At 40.1% G+C, this 17,476-nt stretch overlaps 6 protein-coding genes across 8 annotated transcripts; 3 read left to right on the top strand and 3 right to left on the bottom strand.

Moving 5' to 3' along the window:
- Positions 1-26: 26 nt before the first annotated feature.
- LOC115628588 (nucleolar complex protein 2 homolog) lies at positions 27-2,497 on the top strand. The gene is made up of 2 exons (XM_030524771.1): positions 27-1,170; positions 1,233-2,497. Exons 1-2 carry the CDS (start codon positions 82-84, stop codon positions 2,472-2,474), a joined length of 2,331 nt encoding a protein of 776 aa, XP_030380631.1. The 5' UTR covers positions 27-81; the 3' UTR covers positions 2,475-2,497.
- On the bottom strand, positions 2,490-3,036 carry LOC115628595 (NADH dehydrogenase [ubiquinone] 1 alpha subcomplex assembly factor 2). The gene has a single exon (XM_030524780.1). The coding sequence runs from the start codon at positions 2,995-2,997 to the stop codon at positions 2,545-2,547; it is 453 nt and encodes a 150-aa protein (XP_030380640.1). The 5' UTR covers positions 2,998-3,036; the 3' UTR covers positions 2,490-2,544.
- On the bottom strand, positions 3,033-4,722 carry LOC115628590 (phospholipase D3). The gene is made up of 2 exons (XM_030524773.1): positions 3,581-4,722; positions 3,033-3,401 (listed from the first exon to the last, which is right to left on the bottom strand). Exons 1-2 carry the CDS (start codon positions 4,652-4,654, stop codon positions 3,132-3,134), a joined length of 1,344 nt encoding a protein of 447 aa, XP_030380633.1. The 5' UTR covers positions 4,655-4,722; the 3' UTR covers positions 3,033-3,131.
- A 363-nt stretch (positions 4,723-5,085) lies between these two features.
- On the top strand, positions 5,086-9,493 carry LOC115628582 (probable aconitate hydratase, mitochondrial). Its single transcript, XM_030524766.1, has 4 exons — positions 5,086-5,241; positions 6,668-8,299; positions 8,364-8,867; positions 8,931-9,493. The coding sequence occupies exons 1-4, from the start codon at positions 5,215-5,217 to the stop codon at positions 9,117-9,119; spliced, it is 2,352 nt and encodes a 783-aa protein (XP_030380626.1). The 5' UTR covers positions 5,086-5,214; the 3' UTR covers positions 9,120-9,493.
- Positions 9,494-9,630: 137 nt separating this feature from the next.
- LOC115628584 lies at positions 9,631-14,143 on the top strand. 3 transcript variants are annotated; one of them, XM_030524768.1, is made up of 3 exons: positions 9,631-10,174; positions 10,417-10,655; positions 14,118-14,143. In XM_030524768.1, exons 1-2 carry the CDS (start codon positions 9,785-9,787, stop codon positions 10,606-10,608), a joined length of 582 nt encoding a protein of 193 aa, XP_030380628.1. In that variant the 5' UTR covers positions 9,631-9,784; the 3' UTR covers positions 10,609-10,655; positions 14,118-14,143. The 3 variants fall into 3 exon arrangements, with proteins under 3 accessions (XP_030380628.1, XP_030380629.1, XP_030380630.1); XM_030524769.1 differs by lacking the exon at positions 14,118-14,143 and having other exon boundaries at positions 10,417-10,676; XM_030524770.1 differs by lacking the exon at positions 14,118-14,143 and having other exon boundaries at positions 10,427-10,590.
- On the bottom strand, positions 11,005-17,455 carry LOC115628583 (GMP synthase [glutamine-hydrolyzing]). The gene is made up of 11 exons (XM_030524767.1): positions 17,129-17,455; positions 15,142-15,249; positions 14,779-15,083; positions 14,081-14,381; positions 13,562-13,658; positions 13,134-13,503; positions 12,822-13,014; positions 12,585-12,756; positions 12,295-12,524; positions 11,923-12,114; positions 11,005-11,495 (listed from the first exon to the last, which is right to left on the bottom strand). Exons 2-11 carry the CDS (start codon positions 15,229-15,231, stop codon positions 11,394-11,396), a joined length of 2,052 nt encoding a protein of 683 aa, XP_030380627.1. The 5' UTR covers positions 15,232-15,249; positions 17,129-17,455; the 3' UTR covers positions 11,005-11,393.
- Positions 17,456-17,476: the final 21 nt, after the last annotated feature.

The following is a 17,476-nucleotide window of genomic DNA, read 5'->3' as shown; positions in this document are numbered from 1 at the left end:
ACACAATTGATCTGGCAACGCTGCCAGTTGGTTAAACACGTGCGAATAGATCTATGTTAGTTTGGGCAGGCTACAATAATAATGAAAGTTACAGACAAAAAAGTAAAAATTATGCCTACAAATCCAGGTAACACAAAGCCAAAGCTTAAGCAGAAGAAAACTGCACGGTTGGCCAAATCTATGAAGTCCACACAGATGGCGTCGGTCGACGAGGGTAAAAAAAAAGCGACAACTTCGAAGAAAAAGTCTCTGAATAAAGCGGCGGCAAGCGTAAGCGAAGCTGTCATAAAGAATACCAAAAAAGATATAAAAACTAAAATTGAAAAACCAATACGGAAATCCAATAAGTCACACAAAAATAATTTGGCTGGATTAAAGGATCTAGATCCCGAATTCTATGATTTTCTCAAGAAGAATGACAAAGAGCTGCTTGAATTTAATTTGCTTGAAAGTGATGATGAAGACGACGACAATGAACACGCAGGCGGCGCTGTACAAGTTGAAAATGAGGATGAGGAAGATGATGGAAAATATCACGTGCCCAGTGATAATTTGGCAGTAGCCAGCGATGAGAGCGATTTCGATGATGACGCAAATGATGATGAGACAGGTGACACCGGCTCGCAGAAGATTACGCTGAACTTGCTGCGCCAATGGGAGACACAGTTGTCCAAACCGAATGTTTCAATTGACATTGTGCGCAAGGTTATCGATGCCTTTAATTCGGCACTGGCGAGCATAAGTGCGGATGGTTTTGATGGCGACGGACCTCAACGGGGCAATCGGGCTGGCCATAAAGTTGTAGGTGCCGCCACATTTAATGGAGTGATCCAGCTGTGTGTGCTGCACTTGCAGCCAGCTATTCTTAATGTGCTAGGTGTTAAACCGAACAGTACATTGCCGTTGCATAAGTACAAGAAATGGGTGAAGATTCGCGGTTGTTTGCGGTATTATTTGACTGATTTGATTCGTCTGGTTGAGCAAGTCTCCAGTGCAAACATTTTGAATGTGCTGCTTAAGCATCTGCATCAAATGGCCGGCATGGTGGCACCTTTTAATGCACTGGGCAAGACCATCCTAAAGCGATTGATTGTGCTCTGGTCGACAGGTGATGAAACGGTCCGCGTGCTCGCATTCTTATGCATTCTCAAGATTACACGGAAGCAACAGGTGAGTGAGAGCAAGATGAAACATTTAAAATGCATCCAATATACTGGGTTTGCATATTTCAGGTCACAATGTTGAATCATGTGCTGAAGGCCATGTATCTGGCCTATGTGCGGAATTCGAAGTTCGTCTCGCCGAACACCTTGCCCGGCATTAACTTTATGCGTCGATCACTGGTTGAAATGTTTGCTCTGGATTTGAATGTAAGCTATCAACACGCGTTTCTCTACATCCGACAATTGGCCATCCATTTAAGGAATGCCGTTATATTGAAGAAGAAGGATAGCTTCCAAGCGATTTATAATTGGCAATATATCAACTCATTATGTCTGTGGGCGGATTTATTGGGCGCTACAAGCAACAAGGCGCAATTGCAACCACTAGTCTATCCACTGGTCACTATTACAACTGGTGTCATACGCCTCATACCGACTGCTCAGTACTTCCCATTGCGTTTCCATTGCCTGCAGGCGCTTATTACATTGGCCACTGAGACAAATATTTATATACCTGTGCTCCCATTGATTATTGAAGTGCTGAAAAGTAACACATTTAATAAGAAGCATACTGCTGTCTCAATGCGTCCGGTGCAATTCACCTGTATATTGCGATTAAATAAGGCACAGCTATCCGAAAATGGTTTTCGGGATGAGGTCATTGATCAGGTGTGCACTTTGCTCCTTCAATATTTGGCACACGAGTCTGCATCATTGGCCTTTAGTGATTTGGTGGTGCCCACAGTCGTGGCTATCAAAGCTTATCTTAAAGAGTGTCGCAATCCGAACTACTCACGCAAGTTAAAGCAACTTCTGGACAAGATTCAAGAGAATGGACGCTTTATCGAGCAGGAGCGTAGTAAGAGCAATGTAACCATCGATTTGAAAGATGCCAAAGCGGTGCAGGCTTGGGAACAACAGGTTCGCAATAAGCGAACTCCTCTTGATATCTATTATGCGAGCTGGCAAAAAATGCACGAAACCAAGAAACGTCGCCAGGCAGCACAAACTGACGACATTAATGATGATTGTGGTGTGCCCAAGCTGAAACGTCCCGCAATGAACAAGAGTGCTCCCTTGCGCAATGAGCGTGGAGAAGTTGAATTGTTTCCCTCGGACTCTGAAGGAGAAATAACAGCCGATGAAACAGAACAAACGAAACCCCAACAGCAGAAGAAAAAGACCGAAAAGCCGGAGAAAAAGAAGAAGGAAAGCAAGAATGTGCTCTCCGCTGTGGAGCCAGAAGATGATTTGGACGATTCTGGCGCTGCTGTGGACATAGTTAAAGATTTAGATATGAATGAATGGTAAATGAAATACCGAAAATTAATAACTATAAATATATTTGATTTTTAATATTAATATAAGTCATAATTATTTTTTATTTTTCTGTTGGATCCTTTCCGGGCACAATTTCATACTCCTTATACTTTGGGTAGGTGCCAATGCTTTCACCTTCCACCTGTTTGGGTAATGCCTTATCGTCCTTGCCCTTGGCATATTGTGCATCCAATTCGGCCGCATTTCGTTTTTTCATGTCCATTATCTGTAGGTTTTTGACCAATTCTTCTCGTGTCGGGGGATCCACTCGACGCCCACGCAGCCACGCCTCCCACTCGGCCGTCAGTTCATTGTCAAAAGCGTCCTTATCTGCCGGTTCGAACCAGCGAGAAGCCTTGCGTTTTCCAATCGCTGGATTTGCCGGAATCTCGAAATATTTATTGCCAAAATAATCTTCACCAATGTAATTGCCACGGAACTGTCGCGGTCGAAGGGATTTACAAAAGTTTTTCCAAATAATGCCGAGAATATCACGCGACGGCTTGTTGGCCATAATTTATTTTGTTAGCTATTTTTTTGTGTATTTTCGTGAGTTTAAGGTTAGGTTGAAGCTTTGTTATGACATTATCAGCTGTAAAAAGGCAGTGTTGATTAATGTAAATTGGGTGCTTTGATGGCGGTTTAAATTTAAATTTGCAGATTTCGTTTCAGCGCTAAAGAATACGGGCTGTACCAGTCACGCATAAAGAGTTTGAAGAGGTCAGTACGTATTGTGCTTTCAATCAAGGTTGTGTCTGCTAAGACTAAACCAATGCCAGCGGAATGCATAAAAAACTCTCCCGTCCAGTTCGACGCGCCAATGTATGCAATTTTATCGCTGACCATAAAACTATTATGGCTGAAGCGTATTAACGGTATTTGTTCCAGCTCATCATTCACAGGCACAATAAAACGACGCTGTAATATAAAATAAGGAATGACTTGGATTAGGTCTATGGTACTGCATTTAAAATCTTTATATAAAATAGTAATGTTTATCTATATATCTGTGTCTCTATCCTTTACGATATACGACCAGTTCGTTGATTAATGAAATTGGTAAATATGACTTGCCAATTTTGTATACTTGTACTTACGATCTGTATATCCACATGCTGCATTACTTGGGAAAACTCCTGTAATGAGCGTAGAAAGTTATCTTCACTCGGGTGGGAATTTGGCCACCAGGATACAAGCATTTTTATTGCCACACCACGATCCACGGCTGCCCTGCGCAAAGCGTTATCAATTGGGGGCCAGAACTGAACGTTGGGACCATTGATAATAAGAGGGAAGTAGTCCATGACAGCAATATTGATAAATTCTGCTGCAGATTCGATAACATTTAATATGGCATCCAAATCGTGGGTGCGCCCTGTAGTTGTCAAAGCTACTGGCGTACTTGAAATGTAGGCTTGCATTGTGTAGTTTTTGTTAACATTCAAAAGCATGGGCCGACCCAACCTGTATCGCGTGTCAAATGTCCAATGCCATTGGCTGGGTATGGTCCCATCACCATTGCTGCCCAGCTCCCAGTACGCATTAAAAATCTTTCCCACATCGTGGGCCAAATGTGGACAATTCTGTGCCAGAACGCCCAGCTCTTTAACCTGCGTAAGAGAACGCCAATCCATATTTGCACTGCCCAAATAGAAGTGCTGACCGTCTACAATCCAAAGTTTCGCATTCAGCACGCCTGCATTAGGTAACTTAACAGCAACCACCTCGGCAGCATCATAGTTAGCTAATATTTTGGCATCTGCGTGCAAAATGCTCTCCTGGCTCTTGTTCATTGCGATGCGGATACGAAGCTTGGGCTTGCCCCCATCACCATTTGCAAGAAGGCGATGAAATATATGGTCACCCGGTTGGGTGCTGCTGTCATTTACATCGATGCCACGCAAAGTCCAATAAGGAGCAGCAATGTCAACCGTTAATTTCGCTTTGTCCAGCAGCAGTTTCCAGGCCTCATACGTGCCCATAAATTTTGGGCTGTTCTGCGTGTAACTCAGGCCAATCGGTAATGTTTCCACCAATTGTAGTTCACAGGGCAACGGCGCTGGCACAGCTTTGTTGTTGTCAGTGCCGTCACCAGCGTTGCGATGCAAGGTTTCCAAGGGCAATAGTAGCACAATCAGCACCAGTACAAATAATATGATTATGGGTATCATATAACTGTGGGCACAACAGAGTCCTTTATTCCGTTGACCATGCTGCGCTACATTAAAGCAATTTGGACGTCTGCAACATGCGTTTCTATCTTGATTGATAATTTCATCCGCTAGATGATTTCCAACCGGTTGATAATCCGTTGGAATTTCCATATCACTTTGTTCGAGTCGCTTCGACATTGACTCCAACTCGACTGTGGCTGCGTCCACCCATTTCGAAAAATGTTTACCCCCAACATAATGCCTAGCTGTTTAATTATTCTTACAGCTGTAGTTAATGGCCATTGACTCCACCCCACCAAGGCCTTGCAATCACTTTAAACACCCACGCAAACAAAAACAGAAGGACAGTGTTGATAAATTTTAGCCTGTTTCTATCGATTACACATAGCCCAATCGCCAGCATATGCAGTCAGTCTGTGTTAGAATCTTCCAGCCTGAGGAGGGCTGAAAATTTTAATGTACGGCGTATACATAGGCTTTTAGTTTAATTTCAGTTTTCGACCAAATTTTGTGAAGTGTTTATATAGAGGACACGTTCAAACAAATTCCGCGAAAATATGGCGTCGAGATTAATGAAGGCACAGGTAGGCCTTAATTTTGCTGCAGCTTTCATCAACGTAACAGTGTTTGCTCCACTGATGGCAGTTTTGTGCGACAAAAATCTTAACAAAGAATATTCATTGCTGTGCTGATACTGTGAGCTTCATTCACAACACAAAAACTCAAAAATTTGGAATTAAAACGAATGTACAGGACATTTGTTCACTTAATTGTCATTTTCTTCAAAGCATTTTCCTAACCTCAAACTAATTGAACAGTTGTTACCTAACCACCGAGAGGCAGTGGCCCCGGCCCCCCCAAATATTTATTTGTTCCTATTCTTTACAACAATTGATTCATCTAAAGTGTTCTATTGGATGTAGGCTTGTCTTAATGGGAGGATTAGCTGTAACAAGTAGTTTTTGTTTTCACACTTAGAATGGCTTTTTCAGAATTTGTACAAACATATTTCGTAACGAATTATTTAATGAGTAGACAGACACTGCTTCATAATAAACATCTTGCATAGCTTATCACTGACAGTTTTATGGAAAAAGTATTATTTAAGATAGCACCCGACTTGATAAAGACTACCGATTTTTTTTTTTACCCGAACCCAATTTTGTTAGACCTTTATAACCGTTTTTAAAGCTTACCGCCGTGGCTTGTAGTTAGTGTCATTTATCGTGGCGGATGCTAAATGAGGGTAACTCGTCATAATCCATACACCTGTCTGCTTATCAACAAATTTTCTAACAAGCTAATGACCCTTTACGCAGTTTATTTTGGTTAGGCACTTTTGTATCAGTGTGCTTATCACGTGCTACGTCTATTGTAAATACATATGTATGTAAATATATATGTATGTATGCATATACATATGTATGTTTAAATTTGCTGCACTTGCGCTTTTTTGTTGTACCCTTCACAAAGGGCATTTGATTGGCAACTATTTTGCATCGCCATCATTGCAGCGGGTCCTTTCAGAAGTGTTATGCCCTGATAATTCCTTCCCAGAACGAAAATCGTTATTGGCATAGTGCAGCACCGCTGATAACACTAGTCAATCAAGTAAATATTACGCGTGATATGTTAATCAAGCACTCAAATTCTTCACACATACTGAGTCGACATACTGTACTCGTATGCAAATATACATATACGATATATGTTTGTGCCAATAACACTGTAAAAAAATATTTTTTACGAACCTATATGGTAATATGTTGCGCAGTCTTTATACCGAAAAACACAATTAGTTTTTAAATTCATAATAATTGTGTAATGCCTAATTTATTCTGTTGCATTTTCAGAATATTTTACTTTTGAATAATATTAATAATTAATTAATGAGGTAGAGTTAATTAATTTGTCGTCATATACGATTTTCATTATTTTTGTAACACTTTTTGTTAACAATATTTCATAAAATACTAAACTGTATTATATTTTCGCAATAAAATTTTTTAGGTGTGCAAACTGGGCAAACATGCAGTTGATCCCATGGTGCGCCAATTTCATGCCTCCTGTTATACTGCTTCCAAGGTAGCGCTTTCCAAATTCGATACGGATGTCTACTTGCCCTACGAAAAGCTAAACCAGCGCTTGGATATTGTCCGTAGTCGCTTAAATCGCCCATTATCGCTTTCCGAGAAGGTACTCTACTCGCATTTGGATGATCCCAAAAACCAGGAAATTGTGCGCGGTACCTCCTATTTACGTCTACGTCCCGATCGCGTGGCTATGCAGGATGCCACCGCTCAAATGGCTTTGCTGCAGTTCATTTCGTCAGGTCTGAAGAAAGTTGCTGTGCCCTCGACCGTGCATTGTGATCACTTGATTGAGGCACAAATCGGCGGTGTAAAGGACTTGGCGCGTGCCAAGGATCTAAACCGCGAGGTTTACGAATTCTTGGCCAGCACCTGCGCCAAGTATGGCTTGGGTTTCTGGAAACCTGGTAGCGGCATCATTCATCAGATCATTCTGGAGAACTATGCCTTCCCCGGCCTATTGATGATTGGCACGGACTCGCACACTCCCAACGGTGGTGGTTTAGGTGGCTTGTGTATTGGTGTTGGTGGTGCCGATGCCGTAGATGTTATGGCTGATATTCCATGGGAGTTGAAGTGCCCCAAGGTCATTGGTGTTAATCTTACTGGCAAGATCAGTGGCTGGACTTCGCCCAAGGATGTAATCCTAAAGGTTGCCGACATATTGACTGTAAAGGGCGGTACTGGTGCCATTATTGAGTATCATGGCAAAGGTGTGGACTCCATTTCTTGTACCGGAATGGCCACTATTTGTAATATGGGTGCTGAGATTGGTGCCACAACATCTTTGTTCCCCTTCAATCAACGCATGGCCGATTACTTGAAGTCCACAGGACGTGGCGGCATTGCTGCTGAGGCCCAAAAGTACCAAACAAAAATATTAAGCGCTGATGGCAATTGCGAATATGACCAACTGATTGAAATCAATTTGGATACGTTGGAACCACATGTGAATGGTCCATTTACCCCCGATTTGGCTCATCCTATTAGCAAATTGGGTGAAAATTCAAAGAAGAATGGGTATCCCATGGATATTAAGGTTGGTCTGATTGGCTCCTGCACTAATTCATCTTACGAGGATATGGGTCGCTGTGCCAGCATTGCCAATGATGCCATGAGTCATGGCCTTAAATCGAAGATTCCCTTCAATGTTACTCCCGGCTCGGAGCAAATTCGTGCCACCATTGAACGCGATGGCATCTCTCAAGTATTCGATAAGTTTGGCGGAACTGTGCTGGCTAACGCTTGTGGTCCTTGCATTGGTCAGTGGGATCGTCAAGACGTTAAGAAGGGCGACAAGAATACCATTGTCACATCGTACAATCGAAACTTCACGGGCCGCAACGATGCCAATCCCGCCACGCACTGCTTTGTCACCAGCCCTGAAATGGTCACAGCTTTGTCAATTGCAGGTCGTTTGGACTTCAACCCACTCACAGATGAGTTGACTGGCTCCGATGGCAAAAAGTTTAAACTTAAGGCACCCTTTGGCGATGAGTTGCCCTCCAAGGGTTTCGATCCTGGCCAGGATACGTACACTGCTCCCCCTCCTGTAAGTAAAGATCATCCAATAGAAAAAGATATACGGCAATGGTAACGCATTTCTATCATCACAGAGCGGCGAGAAACTAAAAGTTGTAGTCGATCCAAAATCACAGCGCCTGCAGCTCTTGGAACCCTTCGACAAGTGGGATGGCAAAGATCTGAAGGACTTGACTGTGCTTATTAAGGTCAAAGGCAAGTGCACCACTGATCACATCTCAGCTGCCGGTCCTTGGTTGAAATATCGCGGTCATTTGGATAACATCTCAAACAATATGTTTATTGGTGCCACCAACTACGAAAACAACGAGATGAATAAGATCAAGAACCAGCGTACTGGTGACTGGAATGGCGTTCCCGAAGTGGCCCGCGACTACAAAGCCAATAATATCAAGTGGGTGGCTGTCGGTGATGACAACTACGGCGAGGGTTCGTCTCGCGAGCACGCCGCACTGGAACCCCGACATCTTGGTGGACGCGCCATTATTGTAAAGTCGTTTGCACGCATCCATGAAACTAACTTGAAGAAGCAGGGTCTGCTACCGTTGACTTTTGCAAATCCTTCCGATTACGACAAGGTACGAATTGAGAAAAAGCACTGATAATATATTAATGACATTACTACATGACTACATTTGCAGATCCAACCTACAAGTAAAATATCTCTGCTTGGTCTGAAAGGCTTGGCCCCCGGCAAACCCGTCGATTGCGAAGTGAAGAACGGCGACAAAGTTGACAAAATCAAGCTGAATCATACATTGAATGAGCAGCAAATCGCATGGTTCCAGGCCGGCAGCGCATTGAACCGCATGAAGGAGTTGGCCAAATAAATACGCTATATTTACTTAGTCCCTGAACCAATCCCCGCCTCCCACATACACAAAAACACTAACACTAACGACTTAAACGCAAGCAATCATTTATGGTATTGTTATTCAATTTTTTCGAATTGTTTTTGATTTTATGAAGAGTGTAAAGTGCTTATTATTATTATTATGGAATGTAAAGTTTTAAAAAAGAAGATGGCACGAAATTGTGAATGTTTTATATACATGCATATAAATTATATACTTTACGTATTTTAATTGTGTAATCTATTTTTATTTGTGAATTTTTCGGTTTTATCCACTGGCTGTCATATACAAAACTCAAACTCATGCTGCTGACGATGATGTGCGAATAAAAATTATAGTAAAGGTGAAAACACTGTATTTTTCATGTACCATTTAAAATAGCTCAAATAGCTCCCCTGCTCTTTTATGGTAAACCCCAAGTAAATGTTGAAGTTATTGTCAAATAAAAGTAAACATTGATTATTGAATAAATAGGAACTTAAAAACTACATTTGAAATCGTAATAAGTCATAGAGATAATTATGTACGGTGCATGAGGCTAAATGCAGAGCCCCTAAACAGTAGCCCCTAAAACTGCTGTCAACATCCAAATTAAAATCAAAATTCTAAAAAAAAATATTACAAAATTTATACCAAACAAAATGGACCAGGAGCCGCAAAGCATCATTTTATTTCCGACCACCGAAATACTGGCATCAACGCACAGAATGAGACGTTACATAAAACTTATCGACCTCTATGAGAAGCATGAGTGTTTATGGAATCAGTTCTCAAAAGATTTCTTTAACTTCGAGTTAAGAAATAAAATATGGTCAGAAATTGCAGAGCAAATGAAAAAAAACTCATCACCAGATACATGGAAATGTATTTTACATTCCTTGCGCTACAATGTAGAGATAGAACGTTTGCGTGAGCAGGAGGCGTCCTTCTATAACATGCGAGTCGAGTTGGCGCCAAAATTAGTTTATGCCGAAAAGTTTAAGTTTTTGAAACGGATGTATATGGGCGGACATGCGACAATGAAAGTGCCAGTAAGTACAATAAATGGGACACAATTTTGATACTACTATCAACTTTTTGATTTTTCTCATACATATAAATGTATTTTGGAATTTATTATTTGAATTCTCGTAACGATCCAATGAACTCCATTTTAAATAATGCTTGAGAATTGTTTCGGACAAAGCAAAATGAACGCAGAATTTTGTCCCATTCCGAATTGTATTGTTCTCCATGTTAACTTAAAAATAATTGAAATATATGTATGTCCTAGCATGTATTAGTTCGCAGACCAGCGGTGGGTAATGGGGAAATCCTGAATCGCAAGAAGGAAGTACGTGAATCCTACTACACTAGCAAGTTGAAATCGTTAGAATCTTTGCGCAATTCCCGATCAAGTTTACTTTGCTTAACCCCTGAGACCTATCGCAAACTGAATATGTCCAGTGCTGACGTGGCGGCATAGATCTAGAGGCTGCCTAAGAGATTTATAACTTCTTTTTAGCGCATTTGGTAATATATTTTTTCATTTTATTATGTTTTTATCATTTATCTTTTGTTTTTGCCATTTAAATATAGTAAAACTTTTTATAACAATTCATAATTTTAGCTTACAATATTTTCGTGTTCCTATTTTAATTTTAATTTTGCAAACACACATGCCTTTTTTCGAAAACACTTTCTTTTGCGAATATACAACTTTCAGAACTTGGTTTTGTTTTTTGTTTTATGTATATATATATATTTTGTTGTTGTTGTGTATAACTAAAAAATGCGTAAAATATAATTTTTTTATTCGCTTTCGGGTTGTGATTTCCAATTCCTTTTCATAAAAGGAACAAAACGAAATACGCCTTATGAATTTTAATTTTGTATAATATATATTTAGCATATTTGTTGCCTTATGGGTTTTTCATTTGTTATTTCAAAACGTTAGCAACTGTGCAACCCCACAGTGCACACACAATAGATCTGTACGTTCATATACATGCATATATATAAACCTGAATTATTTTAAAAGCGGCACTAATTTTACATACATATCGATCCAATAATTTGAGCTTTCCTTGGCTAGCGCTACCTTATGGGTGCCACAATAGGCTGCCGCTCAATGCTCGTGTAAAGCGACACCCACTATTGTCCCATGCGTTTATATCTATGGATGTCGTCGTCATCACCATCGGCTTGCATGCATTTTATTGTTGTTGTTATCTGTTTGAAATGGCTGTTGATTATTTTGGTTTGAGCGCATCATTCCCATTCTGTGGTGCCGGGCGGTTTTGCGGTTAAATCGTATAGTACCCTCGAGATTCCATCCAATTTGGATATATCCCTCACTATTTGATTAAGGACCTGAAACGGAACGACGGTGTAAATATTGATGTTGCTGCTTATTTAAGTTATTTCGTTTACATAGAAAATAGGATCGTTGGCAACAGTGCATGTTATGTAGACGATTATAGGATACAAATGCGAAAAATTATATGAAAAACAAGAATCTTCGTAAGCTTCGACTTCCATAGCTTATATACCGTTCTCACTTATCAATTTCATTTAAACTCATCCTTTCTGATAGTTACAAGAAACCAAATAAAATTTGTTTATATTGTAGTAAAACCGAAGAATCTAGTTTGCGTTATAACAGAGGCAGATATGATTATATCATTTATATATCTCTAACATTGAATCTGCTACGCCACCTATGGGTGTAATAAACATCGTAGCCCCTAACAGGTGGTTCATATGGTTTTCTAAAATTCTAAATTCTCGCTTGACTTACTTGCAATGGCAGTTGCACAGAACCAGGCACAGCTGGCACACCAGTCATGAAATCATTTGTTATAAAGGGACGCAACACCACGGATCTTCGACACGACGGCGTACGATTTATTGGATCACGATCAAAATGTACTGGTATAAGCACAACAGGCATCTGTGAAATTTTACGATACAGACCAGCTTGCATAATAATCTGTAATTAAAAAATGTATTTAAATTAATATCGATACAGGTAACAAAATATTTACTAAATCGAAACTTATAAAAAATTCAATTTGTTATATTGTTTTAATAGTGGTGTCAAAAAATGTCGAGATGGTCCCTAGATTAATATTAGGGGAAGCAGATAAAACAGCAAAAATACGAAACTCACCTCATTGGCAATTGCATCCGCTTGGCGTAGCTGCGCCAACACCACAGTATTGAGTGTCGTATGCGTTATATCGGTTACCAGATACTGCACGGGATCACCGAAGATATAGCAAACTCTATTTACATTGTGTAAAATGCGCGGTATGATTTTCGCTAAGAATAACAGATCCGTCCAATTGGGTTCCTGACTCGTTGATAGACCAACAACATAGCTGTAGGTGCGCTTATCACCTATGTGTGAATTATAACGAATAACTAATTGTTTGCAATAATAGGCAAGCTTACTCTTACCTTGCACACCCACCGAGCGCACAGGCAGCAATGTGGCTTGGATTTGTGTATTTGTTGAAATGCGTATGAGTTCCTTTTGTTCGGCTTCATTGGTAGCGCCCGTAACACGATTGATGAGTGCATGATTTTTCTGTAGTTTGTTTTTGTAGTCCACTATTACACGAACTATGACCTATCGGGATGAAAATATTAGTATAAAACTTGAGGTCATGCATCAGACCTTTGTGTACAACATACCTGTGTTTCTGAATAGTCTTTCTCCATGTAAGCCTCCTCAGCACAAAGTACTCGAATTGCTAGACCAGGTCCCGGAAATGGTTGCCTTTCTACTAGCTCCGCTGGTAAGCCCAAATCATTGCCAAGATCCCGTACTTCGTCCTTATGGAAATCGCACAGTGGCTCGACAACGCGCCCTGCATTCCGCAGTTCTCTGAAAAACGAAATTATAAAGCGCTTGCTAAACTCTTACATGATGTCGATTATCGAGCCATTATTGCAAGGTACCGACATTTGGGAACACTAAAGACAGTGCCAAGTACTTCATATTACCTTATCAGATCTGTGTCATTGTGATGCGTCTTGATCGTTTCGGCATTCATGCTAACCATATTTGAGGCGGACTCTATTAGATCGGGTCGTAGGGTACCCTGAGCCAGCAAAACCTCTTCGGGTTTCAATTTTAGCTCGGCTACCACATCATTGGTCACTTTTACGAATATATCACCAATTATCTTGCGTTTTTCTTCGGGGTTGTATGTCTGGCATAGCATGGGCGTTTCAACCACCGAATACTGTCCAGGCCTTTTCACTTGCGTGGTGCCTTTGAGGAACGTGTAGCTTTCTTTACGAACTATCAAATCTATGCCAATTTCTCGCAAGGAACGCTCCACCTTTTCACTTTCGTTTTTTCGCATGAAACCTATAATGTGTACGAATAATTTACTGAATTGAAATTGAAAAATTTTTATATATTTTACCATTATCCACATGCACCGCTATAATTTGGCCAGGATGTAAGGCGCGTCTTAAAAGCGCAGCACACACACTGGAATCGACGCCGCCGCTGACCAGCAACTGTTATAACAAAATATAATTTCGCATTAAGACTGTACTGTTTCTCAGGTTAAATGGCTAAGTGGTTAAAATAACGTTCCAATAGATTATGTTCAAGTTGCACTTTAGAACTTTTGAAAAATAAGAGCTATTGAGATCTGACATTAAAAAATTGGGTATTTAAAAGTAATGCATTCACATTAACAAATTAAATGCAAGTATAATATACTATATGTATCTGACAGACCAGATAATGCTATACCAACACACAGTACAGAAAATTTTAAAATTCAAGAATATCATATCCAAATTATAGTTTTAAAGGATATCAAAATAAAATAAGTACGTGAAGGAGAAGGCTCTTATATGTTAACAGAGACACTTTTCAATTAAGGCTAACCTCAATAGGAGGAAACAAATATTCTTTATTTTATTTAACTTACCAGTACTTTATTGTTGCCCACTTTCTCTCTAATATAGCGTATGCATTCCTCTTTTCGACTACCCATGGTAAAATTCGGCGTCAATTCACAGATATCATAGAGAAAATTCGATAGCATCTGTTTTCCATTGATTGTTAAGTCGACTTCCGGATGGAATTGTACACCATAAATGCGCAGCACTTCATTATAAATGGCGGTGACAATTCGATTCGTTGACCAGCCCCCTACTTTAAGTTTTTCACCAACACGCTCTACACTATCGCCATGTGTAAGTAACACGGATTGAGTGCGACTGAGGCGGCTGTGGAAATGTATATATGAAATAAATATATTTAATGCATGTTTATAAAGTAATTAAGTAAAGTTTGAGATTGTGTTATTATAATATCATGCCATGTGTAGCTCAATTTTTAGACTTCACTAAATTGAAGTGCTCGTGGCATGTTGTGTTTTCTCTAGCAGCATTGTATCAGTGCTCAGATAAGCTTATCAGCTAACCACTTTCTTTTTACTGCCAAGGATTCAAACTATAATATGCCTAAGTTTTCTAGATATTGTCTTAGAGTCATTTAAATCAGAACTAACAGAAAGGGGTATTCGTTTCGACTCTAAAGACATTAGTTTAAATCATTTGTTTATAAATGTAAACAATCTCATAATTGAAACATATCGAAATTGAAATTAGCCTTTGACCTCACCTGAACAACGGACACGATGTTTCAATTTCTATGCTTTGCTGACCATCCTCGCGTACATCCGTCTTGAGTACGGTTCCGCCGAATTCCTTATTAATCAGCTGCATGCCATAGCAAATGCCTAGCATAGGTATTTTCAGCTTAAATAAGTCGGGATCATAAGAGGGCGCATCTTCGGCATATACTGAGTTGGGTCCGCCGGAAATTATGATTCCGCGATAGCCATGATCGCGTATCGTCGATGCTGGCGTATCTAGAGGCAGGATATCCGATTCAACGAGCAATTCACGCACTTTACGATCGATAACCTGTCGGAGAATGCGATTTGTGAATATTGTAATTGTGCTTTTGGATATCACAACTTACCTTGCCGTACTGTGCACCAGCATCGAGTATAACAATTTTATCGTGTCGCAGACCATTTTCTGCTGTTGTTAGAAATAGATTTGAAGACATATCTTTATCGTTGCAGCACTGAAACAAACAAAACAGTTTTAAAGCAATATTAACAAAATTAAATGCATTGTACTTCAAATGCGGGTTTGGCTAATCCAATACTAGCAACGCCACCCATAAAGCGTTTATTGGGCTGTCTTGACTTGACTGTAAACCATGTGGGTAGATGTACAAGACTAACCACATTGCGCGATGTTTAAGGCATATTTATTGCTAGTAAGCAAAATACCCAGCTTTGGTGTAGTAATTGTAGCTTATGTTTCAGGGTCAAGAGTTGGCAAAGATAACTGATGCGTTAAGCCAGAATCCACTAACTAAGGAGTTTTCGGGTTTTTTTTTTTGTTTTTTTAATTGAAGACCAAGTTTATTTTGTAAATTTATAAAATATGAGAATTTTGAATACATGTATCCTCAGGTTACCAAGATTCCTAAAGGATAATTCGGAAAATATCATTTTATGCACTTGGGCTTCGTATATATTGGATAAAGCGGATCTGTAATAAGCATAAAAAGCATTGCCAATAATATCATACTTTTGTGCATGTAGGGAGCTCGATTTGTCAGCAACAACAAGAACGTACCGGCAATACTTTGAAGAACACACGTAGAAACATTCAACATGCAGAGAAGCGAGGCAGGCAGCGCGTTCTTTATAGTACAAGTAGTTTGGTTTGGATTGTCGTTTGCAAGTGTGTGGTTGAAACGGATTAGGCAGATTGCACGTGCGTGTGTGTTTGAGTGTTTGTTGTTTTTGTGTTTTACAGCGACACCACCACGTATAGTCTCTCGTATCGACAATTCTACGATAGACAACAAACATTACTTTTTTTGTTTTTGATTATTTGATCAGCATCATGTTTTAAAGGTAAATGCACGCATGAGCAACAAATTGCGAAAAGGTTAAAAGGCGACGCCTATGAACTTTCTGTGTGGCACAATGACATGAATATACATATATATTTTTTGTGTCGATGAGTGGGTGGTGCGTAGCAGCATGTGTGTGTTGGCTTCCGTATGCGAAACCGGCAGCGTTATCGAGTTTACAAAGAGTTCACTCCGCACACTTATTTTTTCGCAATATAAATAATTTGCTGTAAGTAATAGTAAGGGCTGCTTGGAAGAGGCGGGCGGATAATGCAACCGGCTGCTGAATAAGACAGATGACATGCAGAATGCAAAAGCAAAGCGTGTGGGTAAGGAAAAAGCAGGCAAATAAGAGGTTGACAGTCATCAGCAGGCCAAATGAAAATTCAAAACACACGCAGAGATGAAAATGTCGAGCCATGAAAATGAGCAAAGAAAAGTGCAGAAAAAACAACACGAATTGCAATTGCCTTAGTGCTGGCGAATGTGGCAACTCTATATTCCATTTCGAACCTGGCTAGCGCATTGGGTCAATTATTGGGCTGCTGGCCCTGCAATTTGGGGCTCTGTTGGTTAAATAGGGGCATGTACTTGTAGGTAAGGCGTGATGTAAGCAATTCTTGATTTCGAGAAAAACATTGCACTCACTTTAGCTTTGAGGTTGATAAAGCCACAATAAAAATATCAATGCTGTCCGCATTAAAGGTTATCAACAAAACAGCAACAGCAACATCAACAAAAACAACACAAACGCGTGTAATTTAATATGCGCCTTATGAACACACGTGGAACATTAATATGTATGTATGTAAGCGTATGTATCTAGGCCATTGTTATAGCTCCAGCTTCTAACCACAAAATGGGTATGATTTCACTAATACAATATTGTTCAACTAATTGTATTTTTACGCACTTTTATATGTGCATGTGTGGGTGCTGGTGTTGGGCAAAACGCCTCCGCGCACACCCCATTATAGCAAGTTGTATGTTGGTGGCAAAGCGGTGATAGCCATTTTTTGCTGCAGCAACTTACCGTGCGCAGTAGTGGAGCCTTAAAGTCGTAGTAATAATAGTAAAAAACTTTATGCTTATACACTAAGTTTGCTTCCGTATTTTGATGGCTTGTACTCGAAACTGAATTTGCACTTTTTTTATGAATCTGCCATCAGCAGAGCAGCGCGTCCGGCGCGAGTACGATATTTGCAAATTTTCGATCGCTTTGATGATTGCAAAACGTTGCGCGTGTTTTCTTTTGGTGAGATGGGTTTTTGGTTTATTTCGGGCGGCACGTAAGCGACAATTTAGCACTATTTAGCTATTTATTTTTACGCTGCCACTACTTTCTGCAATCTTTTCGTGAAATAATGCCGAAAGATGTCAT

Source organism: Scaptodrosophila lebanonensis, unplaced genomic scaffold (genome assembly GCF_003285725.1).
Source record: "Scaptodrosophila lebanonensis strain 11010-0011.00,11010-0021.00 unplaced genomic scaffold, SlebRS2 tig00000118-arrow-arrow-pilon, whole genome shotgun sequence".
Classification (NCBI taxonomy): domain Eukaryota; kingdom Metazoa; phylum Arthropoda; class Insecta; order Diptera; family Drosophilidae; genus Scaptodrosophila; species Scaptodrosophila lebanonensis.
The sequence above is the reverse complement of the archived record's forward strand: the minus strand, read 5'-3'. Positions and strand labels throughout refer to the sequence as shown.